Source organism: Physeter macrocephalus, chromosome 16, assembly GCF_002837175.3.
Source record: "Physeter macrocephalus isolate SW-GA chromosome 16, ASM283717v5, whole genome shotgun sequence".
NCBI classification, from domain to species: Eukaryota; Metazoa; Chordata; class Mammalia; order Artiodactyla; family Physeteridae; genus Physeter; species Physeter macrocephalus.
In genome coordinates this window covers 68,259,952-68,285,624 of record NC_041229.1, presented here as the reverse complement: position 1 = coordinate 68,285,624, position 25,673 = coordinate 68,259,952, and the positions used below count along the sequence as shown (strand labels likewise).

At 45.4% G+C, this 25,673-nt stretch overlaps 1 protein-coding gene across 1 annotated transcript in view; it reads right to left on the bottom strand.

The window, feature by feature from the left end:
• Nucleotides 1–24,079, bottom strand: part of SPON1 (spondin 1) — a 276,795-nt gene extending 252,716 nt beyond the window's left edge. The window contains exons 1-2 of the mRNA XM_024118692.3: nt 23,613–24,079; nt 4,357–4,463 (exon numbers count right to left, since the gene is read on the bottom strand). Of these exons, the coding sequence (XP_023974460.1) occupies nt 4,357–4,463; nt 23,613–23,850 (345 nt within the window). The 5' untranslated portion in view covers nt 23,851–24,079. The remainder of the gene's footprint in view (nt 1–4,356; nt 4,464–23,612) is intronic.
• Between the last annotated feature and the right edge of the window lie 1,594 nt (nt 24,080–25,673).

Below are 25,673 nucleotides of genomic sequence, written 5' to 3'. Positions count from 1 at the left end.
CCCAGCACCTCCCCACTGAGTCTAAAGGGGCATTAAAGTTTGCTTTAAAGTTTCTTTTGTACCTGGTGAGTCTGTGCTCTCTGAGTAAGGGCTCTCATTTAGAAGCAAAATCACCCACTCTTAGAGTTACTTTTAGGATTAGGGATGTAATCTTCCACCAGATTTAAAGGGTATTAGAATTTTGTTGTTGATGTCAAGTCCTCAAAGCTGTCGTATTTGGAGTGAGGGTGTTAACAAAGAAGTATATCTAAATATTTGTTAATTGCCACGCGTATATTTTTAAAATTGCATCGGTATTTGTAGCTTCTGATCATCTGCTCATGTTCCAACTGATGACTTGCTGACTTTTTGCCATCCCTGTTGATATAAGGCACCATTACAAGGAGGATGCTGTAAGCTCCTTGAGGGCAGGACTATGTCTGTTTTTTCTCACCGTCGTAACCCCAGTGCCTACCTTAGTGCCTGACACATCGGAGACCCGCAGTAAATGCAGATGAATAAACGAATGACTCCAAAGATGGCAGCTTTGGTACAGAGAGAAAAGACGTTTATGCTAGAGTGGAAGGGGGCAAGCATAGAGAGCACAATGTCTGAAGCAGGAGAGGTAGGATGGGGCATGAGCAATGATTCTTCCCCCTCTAACTTCGGAGATACTGGGCACCCAAGTGAAGTGTGCATTTAATGCACAGGGCAGGGCAGGGGTGGGGACATGAGTGGGAGAAAATCACTGGCACAGAGTCCCTTCCCTCACATTCCCCCGCACTCCACCTCCACGGATGTTGGATTACTCTGGTCAATTTACTTAGCCCCTTGGAGACTCAGTTTCATCATCTGGAAAATGGGTATAACAATCCTGACTTCCCAGGGTTGCTATGAGAACTAAGAAGGATAACGAATATAAAGCTCTTGACCTAGAGACTACTACCATAAAAGAGTCATAATACACTCTCATTTTTTCACTTAACATGTACACATTGAGAGGCAGTATACATGGCTGAGAGCAGGGATCTGGAGCCAGACTGCCCGCGTTTGAATCCCAGCTTTATTGCTTAGAGCTGAATGGTCTTAAGAAAGTTACTGAATTGCTCTGTGCCACAATTTCCTCATCTGTGAAAAACAGGACAATAATGCTTATCTCATGGTGTTACTCTGAGGATTAAATCAGTTAAAAAATGTAAACCACTTAGAACAGTATCTGGCATACAAGCATTATTATTGTATGCTAGGCATTTTTCATGTATGTTTCCCACTTTGATCCCTCTAGGGCTCAAACAACAGATATGTTGATGTGATGGTGGAGAAGTTCACGTTGGATGGGCTGGATTCATGTCTCATGTCAACACTGGTTCTCAAACTCTAGTGGGCACTGGATTCACCCTGAGGGCTTGCTGAAACACAGGTTGTGGGAGCCCCACCCTCAGAGCTTCTGATTCAGAAGGTCTGGGTGAGGCTTGAGATTTTCTGTTTCTAACAGTTCCCAGATGGTGCCGATGCTGCTGGTCCAGAGACCACACTCTGAGAACCACTGTGATGTAACAAGAAAGGATGTCAGAAGCTCTAAGAGAAGAAGGAAGGATGGATGCATCAAGAGATAGGAGTTCTGGAACAATCCCAAATAGGACTGAGTTACGGGCACTAGTAGAAAGAATAATTTGTTCATTTATTCATTCAACAAACATTTACCTACTGCCCACTGTGAGCAGGGCCCTGTATTCACCAACTGGTTGCAAGGACCAAGATTTAGCCAAGCAGAGACAATAGCGAGCTGGAGAGGACTATCAATTTACTGAATTAAAACGGCATCAAAGAAAGAAGCCATGTCCCCACTGGCCTAACTCAGGCATCATTTTGTGTGTGTGTGTTTATCAGAATATACATAAAATTTACCATTTTAACCATTTTTAAGTGTACAGTTCATGGCATTAAGTACATTCATATGTTGAACAGGAATCACTACCACCTATCTCCAGAACTTTTTTTTTTTTTTTTTTTTTTTTTTTTTTGTGGTATGCGGGCCTCCCCCTGTCGTGGCCTCTCCCGTTGCGGGGCACAGGCTCCGGACGCGCCGGCAGGCCCAGCGGCCATGGCTCACGGGCCCGGCCGCTCCGCGGCATGCGGGATCCCCCCAGACCGGGGCGCGAACCCGGTTCCCCTGCATCGGCAGGCGGACGCGCAACCACTGTGCCACCAGGGAAGCCCTCCAGAACTCTTTTCATCTTCCCAAACTGAAACTCCGCACCTGTTCAATAATTCCTTATTTCCCCCTGCCCCAAATCCCCTGTACTTTCTGTCTCTATGAATTTGACGGCATAGCTCATATAAGTGACATCAGACCATATTTGTCGTTTTGTGCTCACTTACTTCACTTAGCATAATGTCTTCAAGGGTCATCCATGTGATAACATGTGTCAGAATTTCCTTCCTTCTTAAAGATGAATAATATTCCACTGTATGTATTCACCACATTTTGTTTATCCATTCATCCATCAGCAGACATCTGGGTTGTTTCTGCCTTTCAGCTCTTGTAAATAATGCTGCTATGAACATGGCTGTACGCTATCTGTTCAAGTCCCTCTTTTCAACTCTTCTGCATATATATGTCTAAGCATCATTTTAAAGCAGATAAATTTTGTTTGGGTGAATATTAAGATCACATTTCCCATCTCCCACCCCCTACTTTTCTCTTCTTAGAACTTTATCCCTCCTGACACTCAGGTACCCAGATCTCTCAGCTGCCCCAATCTCATAAATCATTCACACCTCCAGGTAAATTAGAAAAACAAGAACAAGAGGAATATATTTTAGTGCTTTATGGGCTGAATGTACGCATGAATCTTCCTTTCCTTATAATGACAATATTGCTGATGCACTGTCCAAACACACCTGGCCAGGAGCTTGTTCTGTACTATAGGGAAGACATTTAGTCACTGGAATCAGACACCTGAGAGAGAAGCCTGGCCTTACTATTTACTATTAAATCACTTTAGGTAAGTGATTTAATCTCTCTAGCTTCAATTTCCTGATCTATAAAATAGGGATAATAGTTCCTATCTACTTGGTTGCTGTGAGAATCAAACTAAGAAGATAAGGTAAACTAATTAAATTAAGATAAACCAAGATAAGGTAAAGCACTTAACCAAGTGCCTGGCATATCGTAAGTACCCAACCAATATTGGTTGTATCTGGGTAACTCCTTCAGATACATGCCAAGGAAGTTCCTGACATCTAGGTCCATAGAAGGACATTACAATGAGCATGGAATTAACAGTTCCACTAGGCCAGAAGTCTAGAATCCTAAACGCTGGACATTTTTTTTAAATCACAGTATTCAAAATCACAACCTGCCCACAAGGGGTTAAAGATATCTTTGGATGGGGAAGATATCTTGGGTGCTCTGTGGAACCCATAAATTGTACCAGAATCCCCAGCAGCCAGCTATGGGTGTAAGTATTCTTCCTGAGTTTTTTTTTTCTTCTGAGTTTGCAAATGCCAGATAAAAATGGATTCCAGAACAATGGAAATTTGAGATGTGAAAATGGTTACAGCAGATTTGGCCGCGTCTCCTCCTAGGATCGCCCCAGTCATTTTGGGACATGTTCTGACAACTTGCCGGCTTCTTTCTAAACCTCTGAGAGGGGGTGATGTTCCTGCCACTTCCCCTGGAAGAATATTCCACAGTGAAATATGACTCACTGGCAGGGCGCTTGTCTTTGAGATTCCCTTTCTTCTCCTGACCCACTTTCGTCTTGCTGTGCCCTATTGTACAAAGTCAAATGAGGCCTCCCCTCGAGGAGGCTGCTTTGCAAGGACTGACATTTAAAGACCATTACCACCTCTTCAACTCGGCCCTGTTCATTTAGCCAAGCAAAGCATGTCTAGTTCTTTTAATCTTCCCTCATAAATCAATCTCTTCGTTCCCTTAATAGTCCTTCTCCTGTGCTTTGAACTCCCTCCAGTCTGGCCAGCCTAAGCTCTTGTTCCGTTTACACTTGAAAATTGCCAGTCAATTGAGAAATGGCTGCACAGGAAAAACATCCGTGCCTCGGCGGGGTTCTGGGAGCTCCCACCACCCTGGACTGTCTGCTGCCCAAGGTACTGTGAGCCCCAGAAGAGCCCTGCCTGGTGGCCAAGCCCCAAGGCCTTACGGTAGACATGAGGCATTTGCTGCCTACTCCGTTATAGGTCTTTCCATGGACCTGGCCCACCCGGCCAATGGTCAAGGGAATTGCATGAGAAGCCCCCTCAGATACCTGCCCCATTCCTTACTCTCAGCCTCCTCGATCCGGCCCACCTTTCACTTGGCATCTACCTACTAGAGCGACAGGGGTCCCTGGAAAAGTCCAGAAGGGGTCTTACCTGGAAGGTCCCCGCATGGTCTTCCTCCTTATCACCCTCTCTGTTCTCTTTGAGGGCAATCAATGTGAATCCTCTGAAGTAAGAGGGAGGGGCAGCTGAAAGTGTCACTGCAGAGACAGAAGAAAGCAGATGATAAGCATAAGAATCAGCTGCCTTCCATTCGTCAAACAGATAAACATTGAGTACCCCATTAACATCCCAGACCTGTGGGTAGCAGGGGCAGCTGTCAGTGGGAAAGGCTCATTCTGTAGAGTAGTGAAATTTCACCCTCTCCACCCAGCCCCCTCTCACATTTCAGAACCTGCTAAACGTCTGAACTACAATCTCACTTGGGAGTTCTTGAATCAACCAAGGCTGAGGTGAGCTCTCTCTCAGTAACCACAATCTGACAAAAATAATCCCTGGTCAGCAACTCTAGTCTTGACAGTTATCTAATGTTATACTTCCATAGATCAGCCCAAGAGAGATCCAGCTGCTTGCAGCACAAACTCCTGTAGGATGTCGCAAAACACATTTCCTATTTCTTGTGGGTACTCAGCTAGAACACATTCCCAGCCTCCCTTGCAGTTTGGTCTGCTGGTGCCCCAGTCCTACCAGTGGAAAGTGTGAACAGACATGATGCATGCCACTTCCTGCCTGGCCCATCCAGACTTTCTACATGATTCTCCATTCTTCCTCTCCCATTTCTGACTGCTGAATGCAGAAGATCCAGCAGAGGACTCTGATGCCCCAGGAGAAGGATGGTAGAGCCACAAGATGTAAAGAACCTGGGTTTCTGAATAACCACAGAGATAATCACTCATGGACCAGAAACATCCATATTATACTTGGCATAAACTGGAAATAAACTTATATTGTGGGGGATTGTTTGTTACAGCAGTTGGAATTATGAACCTTCTTTAAACTCTTCCTTCCCACATTGACCCAGAGAAGTAGGTATTCATTGAAATCTAGCTCAGGGATCTTAGCAATGATGTTTGCCCCTCCCTTTGTATCTACAATCTCCTGAGATGGATAAATCCTTTTATTGCAATTTTTGCACTGGATTGCAATTCTATTTTTACCACCCTTCTCCACTGGACTGTGAGTTAATGCTGGAGAGGAACTGGGTTTTCATTTTCTTTGTATCCCTATCACCTAGCACAGAGCCTGGCATCTAAGAGATGCTCCATTCAAGCTTCTTGAAATTGATGTAAATTGAGGTCTAAATTACTGCCTACATTAAAATGCTAAGATTCTTTAAACATAAAATTAAAGACTATTAGTGCTATCCTAAGAATCCTCCATTCCAAGCCCTCTAATTTCACAGATAGGACACAAAGACACAGAAATGTCAACAGACATGCTGAAGGTAGTAAGACCACCCAGAGGCAGGCTTCGGGTCTGGCCCCCTCCCCAGTTTAACACTCCACTCATTGCTCTACATACTGAGTATATATAGGAATATCTATAGTGTGTGTATTCCGTAAGCGTTGACTACGTTTTCAAAATTTAAAAATCAATTCATTGAACCTATAGTATTTATGTGATTCTGATAAGCAACCCCCTGTTGAGGAGGGGCATTTAGTCTTCTAGTTTCAGTCCTGAAAATGAAACATTCCAAAAGTCCAAAAATTAAAACCACCATCTAGGATAATTCAGCAATGGTCCATGAGCCACCAACACAATGACATCTCAGAGAAGCACTTGGAGACACAAAGATTGCACGTCTCATGCTGTGATTGGTCAGTTCATCCCACAAAAGTGAAGGTGCATTCTGATTGGTGGTTACTGATGTCAATAAAAGGTCAGATAGAAAGTAAGGAAGAAAGGATGAGAAAAAAGCACAAAGAAGTAAAGAAGGGTAAGAAATGTGGTTGCACAGCAGTGGCAGGCAGAAAATGATGCTTATGATGTCAGGAGAAAGAACCGAGATCTCTGAGGGATAGACAGCCCCACAGCAGTCTGAGGTTATCTAGGGTGGGGTGGGAGGGCTTTCAAGGCTATTCTACACAATTCTGGAGGAAGGGAAGCAGAGAACAAGAAGCAGACAGTAAAGGTGCTCTGCCCAGATCACCTCAAATTCCTCAGTACCATTGTAATGTGACCCTGGTGCTGATGTGCCTTTGCTTCCAGAGGCCAGCACCTGCAGCTCGTCTGGTCACTGGAGTCTGCTCTGCCTAATATGAAAGGCCCAGCTACCTTGCATCAGGTGATGACAATTCTGAGGGGTACCTGACACCTCGAAATGGCCCTGCAGAATCAGAGCGCACTGGGGTCATGGGGCTGGCAAGGCTTCTTCCTCCCTGTCCCAGTTCCCCACTCCCTTATTGGCCTCCCCTGGGAGCACTTCCTTAATAAGTCAATTGCACCCAAATCCTCACCTGAGGGTTTGTTATGGGGTTAAATTGTGTCCTCCCAAAATATATGTTAAAATCCTAACCCCAGGTTCCTGGAAATGTGACCTTATTTGGAAATAGGGTCTTTGCAGATGTAATTAGTTAAGATGAGATCATATTGGGTTAAGGCAATCCTAAGTCCAAGATGGCCAGGGTCCTCAGAAGAAGAGACGTGGAGACACACAGGGAAGAATGGCAGGTGATGACAGAGGAAGAGATTGGAGTGAGGCATCTGCAGGCCAATGAACAGCAAGGATTTTCACCAGAGGCTGGGAGAGGCATGGAAGAAACTCCCTAGGAGCCTCCAGAAGGAACCAACTCTGATGACATTTTGATTCAGACTTTTAGCCTCTAGAACTGTGAGCAAATACATTTCTGTTGTTTTAAGCCACCGGTTTGTGGTTCTATACGTGGGAGCCCTAGGAAATGAATAATATCTGCTTCTGGGGAACCCAGCATAAGACAGTCAATTTCTGCTGCACAGTCACTGCCTTCAGGCTACAGCTCAAACCCCATAGACTGATAGGCCCACAGACTCTGCCTTTCTGGAGAGCTTCATCAGCCACATTTCCATTCCCTGCCACACTGCATTTCAGTCCTAGGACTTGCTCACTGGCAGTTTCCTGAAAAGCCATATCATTTCACCCTACAGTATTATTTCTTTCCATATGCTATTCATACGCTTGGAATGTTCTACCTCCTCCATTCCTAGCAAACTTCTTTAGAAATCAGCTAAATTTTCACCTTTTCTGTGATGTTTCCTCTGACTTCCCCATCAAGACCTGGGTGCTCTTTTCCCCTGGACTTTGTTAAGATTAAAAATACCTATACAATGGGCCTAATAACAGCATTTACCTCAAAGTATCAGTGTAAAACATAAATAATTAATGCACTAAAGTCCTTAAAATCATGGTTGGCAGATAATAGGCACTTATTAAATATTAGCTCTTATTATTATCAGTGATGAGATGATCACATTAAATCATATTTTGTGTGTAAGTATTTGTTTACCTATTTGCAAGTCCTTCAAAGGCAAGAACCACATCTTAGCTCAGCACAGTGATTAGCACAGAGTTGATATGTAATTACATTTACTGAATCGTGTTCATGGACTGCTAGACTCAGGGTTGTAAAGATGTCAATTCTTCTCAAATTGATTTATAGATTTAGTGCAACTTACATTAAATTCGCAGCATGATTTCTGTGATATTGACAAGCCGATTCTAAAATTTATGTGAAAATGCAAAGGGCCAAGAATACCTAAGGTAATCTGGAAAAAGAAGGGCAAGGCTGGATGGCTTCTATTACCAGATATTGAGACCTATGCAGGTATAGAAATTAAGCCAGTGTACCATAACAAGGAAAGAAAAATAGGCCTGAATAGTTTGAGGTCCAGATGAAGTTCCACAAATATATGTGAACTTGATTTATCATTAAGGATATACTGCAGAGCAGTGGGGGAAAGAAGATATTTTCAATGACAACTAGGAAAACCGTGTAAAAAAGGTGAATCTTGGTCTTTGCCTCACATCTTTCACAAAATAAACTTCACGTGGATTGTAGAGCTAAATGTGAAAAGTAAAACAATAAGGTTTTAGAAAGTAGCATAAGATAAAATATGAATGACCTTGGAGTAGGAAAGAGTTTTTAAACAGGACATAAAAAAAAATACTGACAATAAAGAAGATGTGTAAATGGAATGGTAAAATTTTGCTTATCAAAAGACACTGCTAACAAAAAGTAAGCCATGGTGTGGAAGGAGGTATTTGCAATCCATTTAACCAGAAATGGACTTTTATCCAAAATACATAAATTGACTTTTATCCAAAATATATAAAGAACTCTCTAAGACCAATAAGGAAAAGATAGAGAACCCAAAGAAAAAAAAATAGGGAAATCACATGAACTAATACTTCACAGAAGAAGGTGCCCAAATGGCCAATACAGATACGAAAAGGCACTGAACCTCATTTGTCAACAGGGAAATAAAAATTAAATCCACAATAAAATACTACTGCATTTCCACTAGACTGACTAACCTTAAAAGGATTCACATTATCAAATGTTGTTAACTGGAACTCTCACACACTATTGATGAACTGAATATGAGCAATTTTCCCTGGAAAACTCTTTAGCAGCATTTATTGAAGCTGAGCTTATATATACCCTATGACCCAGTGCTGCCACCCTTAAACCAACAGAAGTGCAGACATATGTGCATCAAATGACACCTATCAGATGTTCATAGTAACATGATTTGTTTCCAACTGGAAACACTCAAATGTCCATCAGCAGCCATGGATATATAAATTGTGGCCAGTCATAGTACTGAATGCCTTCGAGTAATGAAAATGAACAAATTACTGCTACCTACAACAACATGGGTAAATCTCACAAACATAATCTTGAGTGAAAGCAGACAGACACAAAAGAATACAAAAAGTATGAGGACATTTATATAAAGTTCAAAACCAGGCAAAGTAATCTATGATCCTAGAGGTCAGGTCAGTGCTTACAAGTGTGGGAAACGGGAGGCAGTGCTGATGTGGGAGGGAACAGGGGTGCTTCTGGAGTTCGGGTCATGTTCTATTTCTTGATCTGGGTGCCAGCTGCATGAGTGTATTCAACAAGTGATAATTCACCAAGATGCATGATTTGTGAACTCTTCTGTACATAAGCTTTGTTTTGATAAGAATATTATTAAACAATGTTTCCGAATGGTAAGTATGCATCCTTTTGTATATCTGTGCAGAGCACTTAAAGGGCTACCCATAAACTCGGCTTCCTGGAATGATGCGTTCCTGTAAGTTCTAGAAAACTGAAGTTCTACTCTACCTTATTAAATACAACGCAGAAGATGGAGGCTCTGGGGGCTGAACTTGTGTGGTGTTTCAAGCCATAATTATCAGTGGTGATGACTGTGTTACACACTATAACTTGAAGAAGAGAGGAGACCCCATCTCTCTAGAGAAGCCCATTATATGACTCTCTCCTGAAAGGAACAAATGTGCAGCGTGTTCTGAGCCCCAGTAATGCCTGAAGATGACTACTTGGCAATAAATAACAGAATCTTCGCTCTAATGACTCCTCCCAGGTGCCTCCCAAAAGAGGCCATTAAGAGACCCAGGAAATTCAAGAAAAAAGCTTATGAAGGATTAAAATAAAATTTAACAAAGGTCCATTTGGAGCCATACGGGGAACCGGTTAAAAGCAAAGATTTCAGATTAGAATCCTAGAGCCACCACTTATTAACTGTGTGACCTCTGGTGAGCTATTTGGCCTCCCCGTTTCCTCATTTTTTAAAAGAATGAGGTCAACGATATTACCTTTCTATAGGAATGTAGAGGTGACTAAATAAACATTTACCACAGTGCCTGGCATATATAAAGGATCCAAAATTGTAAAGGATGATGATGGTGGTGCTGGTGATGTTGAGGATGAAGACAGTGACCAAAATGATGATGATGCTGAAGATCATGATGCTTAGCAAAAGCTCATTAACAGACAATGAGTTTCAAAAAGCTGGCCCTTGGGGACAATGTTTGAACCTCCAGAGAAAAACTCTAGTAGGTGCCAATGTAGGACCACTGATGGGACTGCAGCAGAAATCATTGTCTTTGGGGATGATGGTCACAGGGCCAGGTTATGGGGAGATTTGGGTAAGTCCTTATAATGAACTGAGTATTCTTGCAGTGGCTCATACCATAGACAGTGAGCCCTGTGAGGGTCTCTCAGCCCCTCCCACCCCCACATGATATAGCTTTTCAACACGCCTTTCTTCTTCTTGAATACCTCTCACCGGTCTTAATTAAATATTTATTTGTGAATTATTTGTTAAATGCTGGTCTCCCCTAATCACTTGTAAGCTCTGTGAGAGCTGAGACCAAGTCTGTCTTGAACTACGCCTCTGGAGACACAGAGAGAAAAGACCCAGCCTCTGCCTTCTGGGAGCACACAGCCTAACAGCTGGGAGAAAAGGACACATCGGCAGATATTTTTATAACATACAATGGGTGCTATGGAGGTATGAATGAAGTGCTCTGGGATCCCAGAGGAGAGAACATCTGAGTTTACTGGGGGAGTTTAAAGGAGACTTCAAGGAGGAGGTGGCATTTGAACCGCAAATTGAACGAGGTATAGGAGTTTGTCCAGTGGACAAGAGGAACAATACCATCGCAGGCAGAGGGAAAGGCATGGTGGGCCAGTCTTGGCCTTGGAAACCAGAAGTAATTCTGTATTTCATTAGTTGCAAGCTGGGAGGGAAGTGTTATAAGAGGCTAGGGGAGGAAGGTGAGAAGAGGGGAGATAGCAGGGCTTTGAAGACTTTTGGCTAAGAAGTACAGATACCACCCTGGAGGTGATTAGGAGGCACTGAAGGGTTTGAGTTGGGGAATGTCGTATTCAGATTTGTGTTTTAGGAAGATCAGGCTAGAAGTTGTGTGAATACTGGATTACGGCCTTTCCCTAAAAACCAGCTCAGTGGCAAGGGCCTCTCTGGCCTGTCTGTATGAGGACTGATGTTTCACACAGGTGCCTGACCTCAAATCTCCACCAAAGGTGGAGTTCTCCCCTCCTTATCATAAGAAAACATGAGTCCCATCTATTTCCCAAATAACTTTCTGAGCCCTTCAAATGCTGGCTTGTCAACCATCTAACATTAACTCCAGTGCCCCTGCTATGCCTACTGCCATCACTGAATCTCGTCTAGGGCCATCACCCTCCCCACTCCACCTCTGGGTTTCGGACCCCTCCAGCCCCAGCCTCAATGAGAAGGTCCTGAACCAGACCCCAGTTCCACGACAAGGCCAGCCCCTGCCATCCACCTGCTATATGTTACTGAGATGCCCAGTCTTCCCGCCCCACACATCAACCACAATGAACTTGAGCTTCTGCCTTAACTTGTAACATGGGATTAGTTATAAGGACCGCTGGAGCATTACGTAAGTCATGCTGGTCCCCTCCCAACTCTGCTCAACTTGTGGAGCTCTGGGCAGCTGCAGCTCACTTGCATACCTTACTTAGAAATTGGCAATTCAGCCCACCCAGCCAGGAGCAGGCAGGAGAAGATGCTGGTGACACGCTGGCAGATAGGAAGGCAGGGCTAGAAGTCCAAGGGTGAGCAAGTGCATGTGGTGAGGTTGGATTATGCTGTTCGCTTGGATGCCCTTCCTCAGCGAATGCTCCCAGCATTCCCCAGAAGAGATGAAATACCTCTCATTCCAGATTAAAGATCGTGCATATTTAAATTTGTAAGGGCTGTAGCTATAGATGTACAGCTAACAGACCTGCGTTCAAATTCCTCTCTGTTTACTACGTGTTACCTCGGACTAATTATTTAACTTCTCATTATCTCAGTTGACAATCTCCTGTAAAATGGCAGTAACAGTACTTCTATTGTTATCATAACAAGTAATGAATTAATATTTGTAATAGTAAGTATATATAAATTTGGCTAAATTAATAAAATATATTTAAAGATCAAAGAGTCTCCTCTCTAAAATAGGGATCATCATTATCATTTCATGCATTTGTCATAAGGACTAAATGAGATTAAGGTATATGAAGCACATTGCAACCATTCAATAGAAGTTCATTCCTTCCCCCATGTGCTCTCTCATCGTGGAATAGCTGGGAGCCAGGTGAATGGGTCCTGAGCTAACCAATATGTGGCTGGGAAAAGGAATGGATGGGAAGAATACTCCTGAGGAATTGGAGATATGTCAGCCAAGAGAATGTATCTGGGGGAGGGTAGGAAGTTCTAAGGGACACATGCCGTCTAGGACCCGACACCTTCCCTTACACTGACCATGTGATCTTTGGGGCTGCCAATCACAGTCCCCCTTCTCCCTCCTGAAACTGTGACCCAGATGCAGTCTATCTCCATATCGTAATGTACCCCATTCCCCTGGGTATGTCACCCAAGCTGGGCCAATCAGAATCCTTCCCTGGGATTTTTCAGCTTGGAAGTAAGGGGGGAAAGGCTTTTCTTTCAGTTACAGAACTGAAAGTCTTTTCACTGAAGGTTGTTGACAGCTATCTTCCCTGGCACTGGGAGAAAGTTCATCTGCAGTTAAGAAAAATTGTGCCAACACATAAAAACACACCCAAGAGGTAAAGGATGGAAGGAGAGAGAGAAGGTAAAAGGAGTGAATGGAAAAGATGGAGAGGAAAGGAGAAAGGGAGAGGAAGAGAGAAAAGGGGGGGGGGGAGGGAGGGAGGGAGAGAAAGAGAGAGAACTTTGTTCAAGTCCCTAGATCCATTTATACCTGAAGCTGGCCAGATCCACCCGTGGGCTTTCCAAATATAGGACTCAATAATTCTAATTTTCGCTTTAGTTAGACTTTGTTCCTGTCACTTGCAGTGGAAAGACTCCTGACTAATTTTGGAACAAAGAAAATAATTCTGCCTAGACTGTAAGATTCATTAACAGGCTAAAGAAACAGTACTTGTGACTAAACTGAGGTGGCTGACCAGCAGGATGGCAGTTAGTATTTAAGTGCCACTGAGGTAACAGAAAATCAGTTGACTTCAAAACTATTTTAATTAGATGTCAGATTTGGAGAAAGATTTTAAGGGATGTCAGAATGCTCTGTCCTAAGCCCTGACCTGCTCATCATTCTTACCAACTTCTTAGCTAAAGCCTTCTAAGGCTTCCTTGTCAAAACTGTGGATAATCCAAAATTAGATTATGTGGATAGGTCATTCAGTGACAGAATCCAGATTCATGAATGGTTGACAGCTACCGTGATGGACCCAGACATGCTGGATTAAGTCTAATGGGGAATCATGTCAAAGCCTATGTCCTAAGACCAGTTTCACTAGTACAGGGAAAGGAAGGCGGCAAGCCTTCCCACCAAATCACAGGAATTTTTTGCTGGCTGCAAGCTCAGTGTGATTCCAGAGTACAACACAGCTGCCAAAACAGCGAGCACAAGACCTGGCAAGCTTAACACAAACACGGTGTCCAGAACAAGGGAGATAATCATTCCACCATGTTCCACCCTGATCAGAGCACATCTGGAGTCCAAGGTGCAAGGGAATAAGGAAGAGTGTCCTACAAAGAATGGTTGAAGAAAAAGGGCATTTTAATCAGAAGAGAAGTCACAGTACCTGTTTCTTCACAAACATCTCAAGGGCTGACATATGACCAAGGGGAGACAGATAAGTCTGCTGGACTCCAGAGGACAGAACCCGGAGTGATGAGTGGAAGTTACACGGGAGGCAGTCTTTGGAAGCAGAGATTCACAACAAGGTCGCCTGAGCTCAGGTTCTGCTGATCTGCGAGTGTTGTCACCTAGAGGAAGCTCACAGCTCTTCCCCCCCCACCACCACCACTCCTCGGCCAAGGCAGGGGAATGTCACCGTTGTGTTGGCTCTGAGGACATGCCACTGCCCACTGTGTTGACAGAAACAGGACAGGGCAGTGATGTGACAAAGTATGTGGGACTAGGAGGCTGGGGGTGAGGCTGGGAGAGATGGGGATGGGGAAGCACATTCACAGAAAAGTGGCCACCTTCTCTTTGTGTCTCACCATCTTGCTTTAAAAAAAAAAAAAGAAAAAGAAAGAAAGAATATAGATTCCTGGAATCCAGCCCTTTGTTGGGGTAGAGCCAGTAAAGATATATATATATATATATATATATATATATGTTCATATATATATATATATATATATACATATATATATATATATATATATTTTAACTTTCCAAGTGATTCTGACGCATAACTAGGTTTGGAAATCACACAAATGACTCCACAAAGAGCTGATTCCAGGGAAAGTCACTTTAATAACTGGTGTCTACGTTTGATGGATCAACAATCCCCTCTGCCCTATTCTCCATGTAATCAGAGTCAGTGTCTGAGGCTGGCAGCTCCTTCCCTCTGCTCTCTTGCCTGCTGTCCTTGCGCTCTTCACCTCTGAGCCATCAACGACCCCGCTTCCCACCATGCATATGACTGCCGATCTCTTCGCTTCCAACAGCCTTCACCCTGGACCCGGACCATCTACCTGCCCTCAGCCTCCAGCCAATGCCCCCAGGGCACTGAGTGAGCATCCTTTCTCTCTGCTGCCACCACATGGAGATCCTTGCCATCTGTCCCCATTCCTTGGCCTCACCTCCCTCTGGCAGAGGGAGAAATGCTTTCCCTTCCTTCCATCCAGCTCCCTTAGAGGCAGATCTCACTTCTCTCTTTCAGAGGGGTTCTTGGGGTTTAAATGATGCATTCACTTTTCGATAAATAATGATTTAGGGCCTGTGATGGCCACACGCTCTTTTGGGTGCTGGCGATAAAACGGCAAATAAGAAAGGCGAAGTCCTTGCTCTCATAAAGCTTGTATTCTAGCTCGAGGAGGCAGATGATAAAGATCATTTCAGAGAGTGGTTCAGGGGTATGAAGAAAATAAAACCAGGCAAAAGTAATGAGAAACATAAATTGGTGGTCAGAGAAACCTCTTTAAAGAGATGACATCTGAGCTGAGACTCAAAAGACAAAGAGTGAGCCAAAGATCTGGGGGAGAGCATTCTAGGCATGGAGAAAAGCATATACAAAGGCCCTGGGGTGGGAATGAGCTTGGTGTGTTTGGAAAATTCAAAGGTCAGGGTTGCTGCTGTGAGGAGAAGGAGAAGAAAGAAAAGGAGGAAAAGAAAATGAAGAAGGAGAAGAAGAAAAGGAGGAAGGGGGGAAGAAGAAGAGCATCAGAAGAGCTTCCTGTAGCACCTAGAATCCCCATTCAGTTCTTCCCGCCTGTCTGAGTCTGCCCACCTCCCCACACTCCCATCCCCGCCACACACACAATATTTTGTGCTCGCAGCCCTTCCCTGTCCTTCCCCCTCTCACCTAGTCTGTGTTTGCAAATATCTGAACCACAACTGAAGACAGGGTTCAAGTTACTTCCCGTGGGTCTCCTAGACCTCAGCAAATCAGTGGATGTGAGCAGGCCCCTGTTTAAAGTTTCCCTCAACTTTTCATGCCAGTTTTGAATATTCTGTGAACGTTAGAAGCCTTGTCTGTGTAGAGCTCACAAAGGTCTTCTTGTGGTGCTACCTAAATCCTTACCTTTCCTATCCTAGCCTCAACTCCAGCCCAGCCAAGACACCTAGTAAAAATGAGCTGGCTAGCCACACAGAAAGCCTTACATGATGTCGTGAGCTCTCTGACGCTGTAGGTGCTCCAGAGAGGTGCGTATGACAGGAATCAGACACAACTGCACACCATCAGAGAAAAAAAAAACAGAGAAAGGAAATAATACTTGAGATCATTTGGGCCACTTGCCACCATATTCAACACATGCATGCATGTGCGACTGAGCATGAACTGTGACTCTGGGTTCCCTCAGTCCGTCAGATAGTGAGTATTTCGTACTTGTCATGTCAGTGTTTAAGGACCAACAAACCAATGGTTTTATCTAGTATTCAACTGAGGAAACACTGGTCTCTTCCAATGCTGTGAGGGGGGGAAACAGAAGTGCTGGACTTATTGAGAAATGTCAGTTTGTTTCTATTCCCCACTAACAAAACTATCTGCTGGGGCACATAAATAAGGCTAGATTGAATCTAGTATCCATGTGATTGTTTATGTAAAATGGCAAAGGATTTTTAAGGAATAATTTTGACTTATGTGATTTTTGCTTTCCGTAGTGCCTCTTGACTCTAACCCTCAAGTAATATGGGACTCCTCTCTTGAAAAAGTACATATATATATATACATATATATATAGTCAGTTAATATGTATTAACTGAATCACTTTGCTGTACACCTGAAACTAACACAACATTGTAAATCAACTATACTTCAATTTAAAAAATTTTGATCTCAGCAAATTTAGTAAATTCCACAGCAGATTAAGAGCACTTATTTTAAATTAATCTTAATAAAACAATGCATGATCAATGGGATCTGATTTGGGGGAACTTATCTATTCACTAAGAGAATGGGAATGATAGTCTTCATTAAGACTTTAAAACTAAAAAAAATGGGACTCCTCTGTAAAATTATTTCTTTCTTTTTCATTCTAAATGTATATCCCAGTGAGGTTTTTTTCTTTTCTCTTAATTTCTTTCTTCTCCTTCACCTCCTTTCTCTCCTCCTCCTTCTTCCCCCTCTTTTCCTTTTTCCTCTCCCTCTCTTGCATTTTCTTGCTTTATCCACTTTCTTCCTTCATTCCTTCCCTTCCTTGCTGCTTCCTTGAGGAAGGGTGAGACAGAGGAAGAGGGTGAGACAGAGCAGGCTACTCTGACACATTGGCCCCTTATTTCTTCTCAGTATGAGCCCTATCAACACACAAGCGTGCGTGCACACACACCTACATCAACACTCCTTCCCCTACTGATTTATTTAGCAGGCATATCAATTCATGTGCTGTTGAGAAGACCCATCTAGACCACCTATCACTGAGAAAGAGAACATGAAACATTGTTTTTACATGACTATGCATTAAAACATGTGACAGAGACAGCTAACTGCCCCTCCAAATCCATTTTCACCTTCATCCTTTTGAAAAATAAATCCCTCCCCAAAGTTTTCACTGGGCATGCGGCTGCCCAGCTAAATGCTATCTTTCCCAGGCTCCCTTGCAGCTAGGTGTGGCCATGGGACCAAATTCTTAGCAAAGGAGTGTGTTCGGAAGTGCTAGCTGTGATTTCTGGGTCACATCACTAAAAGAAAGCTGCTTGCCTCTACTTCCTTTCCCCTCTGCATGCTGACTGGAACTCAGATGTGTTGGTAGTGAGCTGGCTGTCACCATGCTGGTGAGAACAACTCCCTAGAACAGTGCTGTCCAATAGAAATAAGCTCAAGCCAGGGGAAATTCACTTTACTTGTTAACAAGTAGCTGGTAGGAATAAATGTAAAACAAGTAAAATAATAAGAAGCTTATTCTTTTTTCATACTAATGATTCAACAACCAGTGTGCGTCTTACGTTTACAGCACAACTCAGTTTGGATGAGCCACATTTCAGGTACTGTGACTTGTGGCTACCTTTGGACTGCAGAGTGCTAGAAGATGGTAGAGCAACAAGACGGAAGGAACCTGGGGTACTGATTGACCTTGTGGAACAAGCCACCCATCATCTTGGATTTCCCATTTATCTCTTGTTTAAAACACTGTATTTTGGGGTCTCTTTGTAACATGAGCTTAGCCTGTATCCTGACTAATACAAGATGGTAAGTTTTTTTTTCCCTGCAGAAATTGGTATCGACCTACATCTGACATTCTGTATAACAAGCTAATGGCATGTTTGTAAACATATCAGCAATTATAGCCCATTGTTCCAGTTGAGTCAGCCAGCTGGAATGGAACAACTTAACTGTGTATGGGAAGTACTCAAGTTTTAAACCTTGAAAAATTCCAACTTTTATGCTTTCATTTTTTTGGTATGTTGCTTTTTTTTGTTTCATGAAACTCAAAGCAACAATCCCCACAACTATTAAGCACGTAGATATGCATGCATCTTTTAATTTTTATTATCTATTTGAACTAAATACTTATGAAAAGGGAGCATAAGTTAAAAAATTAAAGTTACCTAATAAAAAAAGAAAAGAGGAGAGGTGGGGGGTCACTAATAATTAATTACAGTTAATCATCAGCAGTGCTTAATTAACAAAAAAACTAGATAAGAAATAGTTTATTTAAAAGACCTTATCCAGCCTACATTTTTCAGATTCTACATGTATACTTTTCAAACATATAATTGTACAGGCATATAATATCTGCATATAAAAACAAAACAACAGTCAAATTAGGTTTTTTAATTTCCAATTTGTTTCTGTTTCCCCACAAACAAAAGGAATTGGCTAAAGACTGGCAAGGCTCTTCATGTTTCTAAATTAATCTTCTGGTTTATGGGGAAATGCAATACCGAAGTCTATAAAAAGAAAATGTAAATAAGGACCCATCACTTCATACTTTGTGTCCCAAGATATATCAATTATTATTATTTTTTTAAATTTATTTATTTTATTTTTGGCTGCGTTGGGTCTTCATTGCTGCGCGCAGGCTTTTCTCTGGTTTTTTAATTTCCAATTTGTTTCTGTTTCCCCACAAACAAAAGGAATTGGCTAAAGACTGGCAAGGCTCTTCATGTTTCTAAATTAATCTTCTGGTTTATGGGGAAATGGAATACCGAAGTCTATAAAAAGAAAATGTAAATAAGGACCCATCACTTCATACTTTGTGTCCCAAGACATGTCAATTATTATTATTTTTTAAAATTTATTTATTTTATTTTTGGCTGCGTTGGGTCTTCATTGCTGCGCGCAGGCTTTTCTCTAGTTGCAGCAAGTGGGGGCTTCTCATTGCGGTGGCTTCTCTTGCTGCAAAGCATGGGCTCTAGGCACGTGGGCTCAGTAGTTGTAGCTCACGGGCTCTAGAGCACAGGCTCAGTAGTTGTGGAGCACGGGCTTAGCTGCTCCGTGGCATGTGGGATCTTCCCGGACCAGGGATGGAACCTGTGTCCCCTGCATTGGCAGGCGGATTCTTAACCACTGCGCCACCAGAGAAGCCCTGTCAGTTATTATCTTGATTTGCTGTTGCTGTTTTCCTTCAACAAAGACTCAACATCTAGAAGGCTAAGGGTAGCTGGGTGAATTCAGTCTACTCCTAATTTATTTTATTGAGTCAGTGCAGAAGACTGGTTAAGAGCAGAGATTTAGGAGTTAGACATCCCTAAGTTTGTATCCTGACTCCACTGATTATAGCTGTGTGACCATGGGCAAGTTACTAAACCTCTCTGAGATTTAGTGTCCTCATCTATAAAATAAAAATAATAAACTGCCCCAAAGTACTGGAAGGAATAAGTGAGATGCGTAGGAAGTACTTAACACAATGTCTCATCCAGTGCTAGCTGCCAAGTATTTTTCTATTTCCAAAATAAATAATGATCTCATAACATTTTATATGTATGTCTGTGTGTATATATATATATATATATATATATATATACACACATATATATCCTACTGTATGACAGTTTCTTTTGACATGGATTATTTCTAATTCTCATAGCTACGCTGTGGGTGGTGGGAGAAGCAGCCTCATTTTACAGTTGGAGAAACTGTGGCTCAGAGAGGTAAAGCTGCCTGCCTGAGGTCACACAGTGAATGTGTGACTGAGCTGAAGTGGAAACAGACCCAGCCAACATCAAAGCCTGTGTTCTTTCTACCAGGCGGAGGTGGGACACTCTGGAACACACATTCTTATGGCAGTGTGTGCCCCAAAGAGAGAGACAAAGAAAAAGAAGGCAAAGCAGCTTTGGAGGTCTCCAAACCTCCTGGTTTAAAATAAATCCCTCAATTATGCTTGAAGCTGGATAAGTTTTTGTAATCTCGACTGGACATTCTTTCCCCATCAAGTTCCTTGAAATTTCCCTTTAAAGAGCATCTAGGAAAAGCCACTCTCATTAGCCAGGGTCTGGCTTTATTTTCCTAATAAACAGACCTTTGGACAGACAAAAGAGCCTCTTTTATTTTCAATCAATTCTTGAACATTTCAGCTGATTTTCTTCTATTTGGCTTGAAATTGGGATCTGGGAATGGCTGGTCCTGCAAATTGTCCTCCTATAAGGGAAGCCCCTTGAGGATCCTCAACTTGTTATTTTTAATCACTGTAATCTCTTTTTCAAAGGAGGCCATGGTCAGAAACAGAGCAGGCCTTTCAGAGCTTTCTAAAGCACAATTATTGCAGAGGGAGGGGTACTGGGGGAAAGAGGGTGGGAGAGTAGAGAGATGTGGTGGGAGAGAGAAGGCAGTCAATGTAGTACTAACAACTTGGAAAAAAGCTGAATCATCAACTCAACTGGATCCTGGCTGTTGAGAAGAAACCCCATGTTTCAATATTTTTCTTAATAGTGACCATTTTATTCCAGTCTAGAATACCTAAAGGATATGCTGGGGTAGGGGGCATGGAGAGAAGAAGCTCTTTGGGGATGAACTAGAATACTGAGGACAAAGGTTTGCGGCAGGAAAACAAGCCATTGATTCCAACGATTGTGAGGGGCCCTAATTCAGGAAAAAATAAAACAGCAAACAGAACACCAGGGGAATGTTAATTTCCACAGCCCTAAGTCAATACCTCGAGCAGAATGTATTAGATTTACTTCTAATATAACTATTCTAAGAAAGTATAAGCCAACAGAAAATGTCACAAACTAGGCCAGTGCCCTTTTCTTTCTAACGTTGAGTGGCAGAATCAGGTTTGCTAATCGCAGAGTATTTACTCAGAGGGCCTTAGCATGGTTCCTGCAAGATCTTTCGTTCAGGATCTCTTAGTCACCAGAAAGGAGATAAGATGATTGCCCACCAACAGCCTGAGTCAGATGTCACAGTCCAAAAGGCTAACTTTTCAGGCTGGAGTAACCTATGAGGTGAAAGTCTAGTGCTCCCCTCCCTACTAGCCCCAGTTTCCACCTGCTGGCAGTGGATACTTAGGCAGTCATGGAACCTCTCTGTCTATGTGAATCCCAGATGCATCTCTGTCTCAGTGCTGGGGCCACTTGCTGCCAGTGCTTGGACAAACTGGGAGGATTCAAGTGGGAAAAGAAACCCAGAAGGACTCTTGGCCTGTGCAGCAGACTTGCCTGAATTACCCAAAAAAGAAATCCTCCCACGACTTCCCTGGCGGTCCAGTGGTTAAGACTGCGACTCCCGGCTTCCACTGCAGGGGGCACGGGTTCAATCCCTGGTCGGGGAATTAAGATCCCACTTGCCATGCAGTGCGACCGAAAAATTAAAAAAAGAAAAAAAGAAATCCTCCTGGTCCTAAACGAGGAATAGTCTAAGGCAAGCCTCATGACATGGAGAAATCATTCATTCAATTATTTCATGAGGACCGAGGTAACTGGCATTCAGTGGTAGACTGGCTGAAAGGAGTGCTGAATAAACCTACTTTTAAACGCATGCACACACACACACCCCAGAAACAAATCTGACCAGGCACATCCCCCCATTATTAAACCATTAGGGCCCCATAGCCAACTCAAACTAGCATATACTGGGGGCCCGCTGTAGCTCAGGCATGCTCATTTTTATGCACTCATTCACTCCCTGCTACCGCCCAGGGTGGTTGGATAAACAGTTGTTTTCAATAGCTGGGAAACAGGTTCAGAGAAATTAAAGGACTTGCACAAGGTCACACAGCTACTAAAACCCTGGTCCGCCTGACTCCAGAGCCACCTCTTTCCCTGCCACGTGGAGCTGGGACAGTTTTCCTAGGGAACCCAGGCCCTCGGGTTGGGGGAGGGCTGAAGAGGCCAGCGGGGTTACGCCCACTTCCCTCCAGTCCACGGAGAGGCCTGGCTGCTTCCCAGCTCGGAGGAGAGGCTGCGGCCGCTCGTAGGTTCGGCTCTCAGGGCAGCCCAGCCAACCCGCCGCCAGCTCCCCGGGGCTGGGCCGGGTGCTCTCCACCCCCACCCTGCCTGTCTCCGCGGAGTACCCAGCATCCCGCCGAGCCGTGCCGGCTTGCAGGGGCTGCCCGCCAGCTGCTGAGCGCATCCACGTGCAGACTACGCCGGGAAGCCCGCTCTGGGTAGCTCCAGGTGGAGAAAGTCGGGAACACGAACTCGGGAAAACGTAGGAAGCGTTCTGAGAAGGTTCTGGTCGCCTGTGTGGCCCGGGCGCCCGCTGACACTGCCCCAAACTTTCTCCAGTGTTGTTCCCATTGCTTCTTCCCGAGATGCTTAGGAACCGGGCAAGTGGGGATGGAAGAGCACCCCACTCGGTGCCCCAAAGCCCCTCTCTTCCTGCTTGGCCCTAGAATTGACTTTTGAAGGGGCAGGGGTGAAGGGACACGCGTCCTGTCACTCCCCGCCCGCCGGGCCCCGGTGAGGCCAGGCAGGCTTACTTCCCTGCCCGAAGTCCTGGCTCACGACTGGAGAAGGGCAGCTGCAGCACGGGGAAAAGATGTCTGGGGAGATGACCCGGCTGAAGAGAGGGGCGGTGGGCCCTGGGGATGGCGTCAGTGATCTTCAGGTCTGTGCGGGTCGAGCTGCCCGTCCTGCTTGGGAGGCGCTCACTTGCTTGGGCATCCCCTCTCTGCGCTCCCGAAAGCCGGCTCTCAGCTGAGGAGCGTAGGAACGGCATCCCTGGGGCACTGAGACTTGGGGTTGCGGGAGCCAAGGTCCCGGCCTCCAGGGAGCAGGCCTCGGGAATCCGGGTCTCGCTTCCGTCTTCATCGGATTCCCTTTCCCTGTCCGAAACTACCTAGAGCTCCCTGTCCACTGGGAGCCTGACCTAGAAATCCAGGGTCTTCTCCCTCGCCTGGGACCATCGGAGAATAATTTGGAGTTCTTTCCAGGGACCCTTCCGAAAAGCTTCAGGCTCCTCTCCCCTCCTCCTCCTGCCCTGGGACCAGTTAAGGTAGAAGCCGAAGTCCCTTCTCCTGTAGGGATCTGTCCGGGGAAGCTGGAGTGACCATCCCACTGGGGACCGGTCAGCGAGAAGCTGGTTTCCTTTCTTTCAGGGATGGGAATGGGGAAAGCCGGAGTCACCACCTTGCCTGGGACCCGACTAAGAGAAGCCAGGGTCCGCTCCACTCCTGAGACAGATCTGGAGAAAGGCGAGTCTCCACTTCTCTCCTGGTGCCGGCGGGGGAAGAAGCCAGGTTCCCTCCCAGCCAGGCCAGAGCGACGCGTCGCTCCGCTACAGCCTATGCCCGGGAACCGCGCGTCGGACGTGGGAGCTGCATCTCCTGGCTGTGGCCCGCGACGGCCCCGGGCACTGGCTCGGGTCTAAAAGGGCTGAGGGCATCCAGGACAGAAGGGCCTTTACCGGGCTGCGCCCGCACTGTGCGCCTGAGAACCGTGCGCCCTCCTCCCGCACCGCGCGGTCGGCGCCCCCCGGGGGCCGGGTCCCGCGCCCTCAACGCCACGCAGGGCCACTTACCGCGGTAGCTGGTTCCCGGCTTGTAGAAGTCAGGGTCGCCCTCCACACGGAGGCTGAACTCGGTGTAGCCCTCGCGCCGCGTGCCCTGAACGCGCAGGATGCGGCTGCAGTAGCCCTCCGACTTGGGCACTTTGTCCAGGGTCTCGTCGGAGAAGGCCAGCGCCGCGGCCAGAGGCAGCGCCAGGGCCAGCAGCGCTGGACTCCGGCTCAGTCTCAGGGATGCCGGGGATAGCCTCATCCTCGCGGGCCCCCAACTTTGTGCCTGGCCGCCCGCTCGCCACGCGACTCCTGCTCGAAGGGGTCCCCGCGGAAGCGAGACCTGGCAGAGCCCGGGCGGGGAGCGGAGCTCGGAGCCGGCGCTGGCGGCCGGGAGACCTTGCCGCCTCGGCTTGGCGGCTGCCGAGCTGCGCTGCGCTGCGCTGAGCCGAGCCGAGCAAGCCGAGCAGCGCGAGGAAGGGAGGGCGGCGGCGAAGGAGGAGGAGGAGGAGGGAGGGCTGATTTTGCCCAGATCCCCGAGTGCAGCGCTGTTTTGTTTCCGCGCTGGCGATTAGCGGAGCGGCCGTGTTTATTTTGCGACGCTGGATTCCCAGGGTCTGGCGAGGAAATCATAGGGTACAGGGACACTGCGGACTCTGTCCCACCACCAAGGAGGCTGCTGCCCCAACCCCCTGGACCCTGTGGAGGAGGGTGCTCCAAGGAGGGAAAGACTGAGAACTTTTGTTGCACACCTACTCTGTGTCTGGCAATATTCTGGGCGGTTTACTTACTATGTCTGCTCACCTTTTCCACTCTCGCTTCACACAATAAACGTGACATTACTTTCACTCATTTTATAGATGAGCAAACTGAGGCTTTCGGCCAGTTAAGGCAGGGTCAGATGCCATGGCTATCTGACTCTATTGCCCTTCTCTGACCTGGAACAGGTCAGACTGGAGGATGGAAAGAAACAGAATGATTCATCCATTGGGCCCAGTAAGCACAGTGCTATGGCCTGTAATACCGTTGGAGATTCCTGAAAATGTTTTCTTTAAAATCAGAAGAAAAAAAACACTTTAGGTCCAATAAAATATTTCAATATATAGTATTAATATATTTGTCTTTATACCTACAGAGTCATAAAATATAATGTTTACTGTTGTTTTATGAAGGGAGGAGCCCACGAAGACAAAAGTGCCTAAAGCCCATGGGAGTCCTCATAGAGCCCTGGAAAGGGGTTTTGAAAGTTTCAGCCTGTGTTTTCTTGGCTTAGATTTTTAGTTCAGGTTCCCAGTCCCCAGTGACAGATGTTTGGAGAGGAGCTGAACCTAAGGGCTCACTGGGCAGAGCCTCAGGCTCAACCCCAAAGCCAGACAGGAGAAGGCCAGGTGCAGGAATCTCTCCCACTGTTCCCCTGGGCACAGACTTGAATCAAACATTAGTCCTGTAGCTCACCCACTGTGAGACTTGAGCAAGTTATTTAAGCTCTCCAAGCTTCAGTTTCATGCTCAGAAAGGGTGCGTGTGTGCCTCTGGGCTAATACACCCTTCCTCTAGAGGTGCTAGAGTTAAATGAAATGACCCATATAAAATACTGGGCCTGGTCTCCAGTGTCTCCCCACACCCACCCCCAGGCTCAATGGGTGGGTCTGGGCTGGCCCTGGGTAGCACAGTAACGGAGACCAAGCCCACTTTGGGGATGCCTTAATGCCTCTGCCTCCCCTCAGTGTGCACAAGCATCCCAAGTGCTCTCAGAAGCTTCGGTTACACACCCCCTCCCCTCCCCTGGACTGTCAACACGCTTCAAGAGCCTGCATTTAAAAAGCAATCTCCTTTATACATATACATATGTTCCCATATCTCTTCCCTCTTGCATCTCCCTCCCTCCCTCCCTTCCTCCCACCCTCCCTATCCCACCCCTCTAGGTGGTCACAAACCACCTAGCTGATCTCCCTGTGCCATGCGGCTGCTTCCCACTAGCTATCCACCCTACATTTGGTAGTGTATATATGTCCATGCCACTCTCTCACCTCGTCACAGCTTACCCTTCCCCCTCCCCATATCCTCAAGTCCATGCTCTAGTAGG